General features: G+C 43.3%; 1 protein-coding gene across 1 annotated transcript in view; it reads right to left on the bottom strand.

The window, feature by feature from the left end:
- fam208a (family with sequence similarity 208 member A) overlaps positions 1–1,448 on the bottom strand; it is a 12,152-nt gene extending 10,704 nt beyond the window's left edge. The window contains exon 1 of the mRNA XM_015400722.1: positions 1,063–1,448. Coding sequence (XP_015256208.1) covers positions 1,063–1,297 — 235 coding nt within the window. The 5' untranslated portion in view covers positions 1,298–1,448. The remainder of the gene's footprint in view (positions 1–1,062) is intronic.
- Between the last annotated feature and the right edge of the window lie 1,865 nt (positions 1,449–3,313).

The following is a 3,313-nucleotide window of genomic DNA, read 5'->3' as shown; positions in this document are numbered from 1 at the left end:
AGTGGGCCTCAGCAGATGGCCGCTCACACTGAGCCTGGTTCTGCTGGAGGTTTCTTCCTGTTCAAAGGGAGTTTTCTATTCACTGTAAAATATGGTGGAGGTTCCATCATGCTTTGGGCCTGCGTTGCCATTGCTGGCACTGGGAATCTTGTTAAAGCTGAGGGTCGCATGGATTCCACTCAATATCAGCAGATTTTTGAGAATTATGTTAAAGAATCAGTTGGGAAGTCTAAGTTATGCCAGGGACGGATATTTCAGGGATACAATGATCCAAAACACCGCTCCACATCTACTCATGCATTCATGCAGAGTGTTCTGGAGCGGCCGCCCCAATCCACAGACCTGAGGATCATTGAACATCTGTGGGATGATGTGAAGCAGGCTGTCCGCGCTCAGCCACCATCAAACTAACCTGAACTGGAATAGTTCTGCAAAGAAGAAAATCCCTTCATCCAGGATCCAGGAACTCATTCAAAGCTACAGGAAGCCACTAGAGGCAAAAGGAGGATCTACTAAACATTAATGTCTCTTTTTTGCTGAGGTGCCCACATTTTTGCACCTGTCAACTTTTGTTTTAATGCATCCTGCACATTTTCTGTTAGTCCAATAAACCTAAACACTGAAATATTCAGTATTAGTCCATCAGTTATCAGATATATCAGACTGAAATAGCTGCTGCTAACACCCAAATATTTAGAAATTAAAATAATTAAGATTAAATAGGGGCGCCCAAACTTTTTCATGACTGTAGAGAAAGGAACAATAAGTTTCTGTTGGTTTGAAACCCTGCATCAATAATCGGACAGATGTAAACAAAGAGGCGGTTATTATTTAAATCTAACATTTCCATCAAACCAAAGCTCAGCTCAATGTTCAAATGAAATAATAACTGATCAATCAAACGAGAAGGTAAACAGCTGAAAGGGAAAATGTTTGGAGGTTAACAGGATGTTATTAGCCGTTAGCATGCTAGCTTCCATCAGTCCTGATGGAGCAGAGAAACAGGCAGAAAACTCACTAAAATAAAACCGATCAGAGGCTGAGCTCAGAGGAGCATCTTACCCCGCTTCTCCTTGGTCTTCCTCGGGATGTGGAACTTCTGGGGCTCCATCGGCATGTGCCGCTGGTGGACCGCCTGAGGAGCAGATTTCCTCCGCTCCAGCAGCCTCCCCGCCCCGGCGGAGCTCATTCTGCCCGCTGGAAGGTAGGGTCGTCGGGCAGGGGCTGCGGGGAGCAGCTCGCTGCCTTTCAGGCGGAGGTTAGCTCTACAGTCCGCGGCTCCTTTCCCTCCGGACATCCCGCTCTGCGCTCACGGCTGGCCGCCTGTCAGATCCGATCCTTCACCGGATGAAGAAGGACCGCTTGTTCGCTCAATCACCTCTGTTACCTCCCGAACCCGCAGCGGAGGATGGCAGCCCCGCACACAGCTCGCGCCATTCTTCCGGTACGCAGAACTGATCTTCTTCAGAGGCTGCTGGTTCATTAAAAGCTTCCCTACTGCCGCCTGCTGGACAAACAAGGCTACTGCAGCCTGATAACGGCCTTCTCAAAATAAAGAAAAACAAAATGATTTGAGTTTAGAAGATGGTTTGAACGGAGGATTAGGCCCACTGAAAAAAAAATAAAAATAAACATTTCTTTCAGTTTAATATGGGGAAAAAGCCAGAATTCAAACTTTTTTCTCAGAATTCTGAGTTTAATCTCAGAATTCTGACATTTTTCTCAGAATTCTGACTTTTATCTCAGAATTCTGACTTTTTTCTCAGAATTCTGACATTTTTCTCAGAATTCTGACTTTTATTCTCAGAATCCTGACTTTAATCTCAGAATTCTCAGAATTAATGGAGAAGCAGAAGGTCATTAAACAGAGCTAGTATCTAAAACAGACATGGCTATGGCTTGATGCTAACATGTTTGTTGGCTGTCAGAATTCTGAGAAAAAAGTCAGAATTCTAAGATTAAAGTCAGAATTCTGAGAAAAAAATTTAAATTCTGACTTTTTTCCCATGTTGAACTGAAATAAAATTAAAAAAATCAGTTAACTTTTTTTTTTTTTCCAGTGGCCCTAATCCTCTTTCGTAGTAGAGGATTAGGCCCAATGGCAAAATAAAAAAAGTTAACTGATTCAAAACATTTATTTCAGTATAATATGAGATAGAAGTCAGAATTCTGACTTTTTTTTTCTCAAATTTTTGACTTTTTTCCTCAGAGGTAAAACTCCCTTTGAACAGGAAGAAACCTCCAGCATGTGTAAGAGTCCGTATCGTGTTCTTGTGAATTGAGAAATGGCCACACTCTAATGACAAAAAAGAAGAAATATGGCACAGAAATAGCCAGATAAACCAGACTAAATGTGAGATTAAATGTGTAATCTAGTCTGACCCCGATAAATAAGACATCAGAAGATTGTTGATGAGAACAACCCTGTTTTTCAAGCCATGTCTGTGTCTATTGGCCAGCGCTCTGACCAATGAGAGCCACTGACTGTGACGTAGTAACGGCGACAGAAAGCCTGTCGGTAAAACGGCGAATACATCCTTCTTTAAATTAAATGAGCGTAGAGCCTCTTCCTGCTCACGCTTCAATGAAAACCCAAAGTCTAATCCTTCCAAACTGATTTCAAAGCTGAGTCAAACCAGAACTGTTCAATAGTTGCTGCCATCCTCCTTATTGTGTTTTCTCCAGCATCGCACAGCTTTGTCATCACGCCCTCAAACCCCGCCCACTTTGCATACAGAAATTCAAAACACATCTCTGCGTTGTGATTGGTCCGCCAGTTCTGGGGCCTGGGGCATTGATCGAGGCTAGACCACTGCAGGAAAAAATGATTGTGGCCGCTGGCGGGTGGGGATAGTTTACTAGGCTAGCACAGAAACACGTTTCAAATGTTTTTGGAAAACCACCACCAGTGAAGAGGAATACTAGCACCGCAACCATGACAACGGAGAGCAGACGGAGTGAGGAGACTGTCCGCCCGCCTCTGATGGCGGTCGCACCTGCAGGCCCGCCTCAGGCATCCGCAACCCAACCTAGCGTGAATGGCTTTGTCCAAAAAAAAAATTTGATCTTAGCCCCCCCCCCATACTGAGCTACAACAGAAGCAAAAAAGCAAACCTGAACTGAAAAGTTAAGGTATATTTTTCCCCAGAATTCATTTTCAGCTTTATCTTTTTTTATATATAATTCAGTTCTATTCAGTTTATTTCTATAGATCCAATTCTCATCATGTCATCTCAGGTCACTTTCCAGTTCACCAGATCATCCAGTCAGATTGATTCAAAGTTTCTATCTAAGGAAAACCAGCTGATTGCAT

Source organism: Cyprinodon variegatus, unplaced genomic scaffold, assembly GCF_000732505.1.
Source record: "Cyprinodon variegatus isolate N-32 unplaced genomic scaffold, C_variegatus-1.0 Scaffold1138, whole genome shotgun sequence".
Classification (NCBI taxonomy): domain Eukaryota; kingdom Metazoa; phylum Chordata; class Actinopteri; order Cyprinodontiformes; family Cyprinodontidae; genus Cyprinodon; species Cyprinodon variegatus.
The sequence above is the reverse complement of the archived record's forward strand: the minus strand, read 5'-3'. Positions and strand labels throughout refer to the sequence as shown.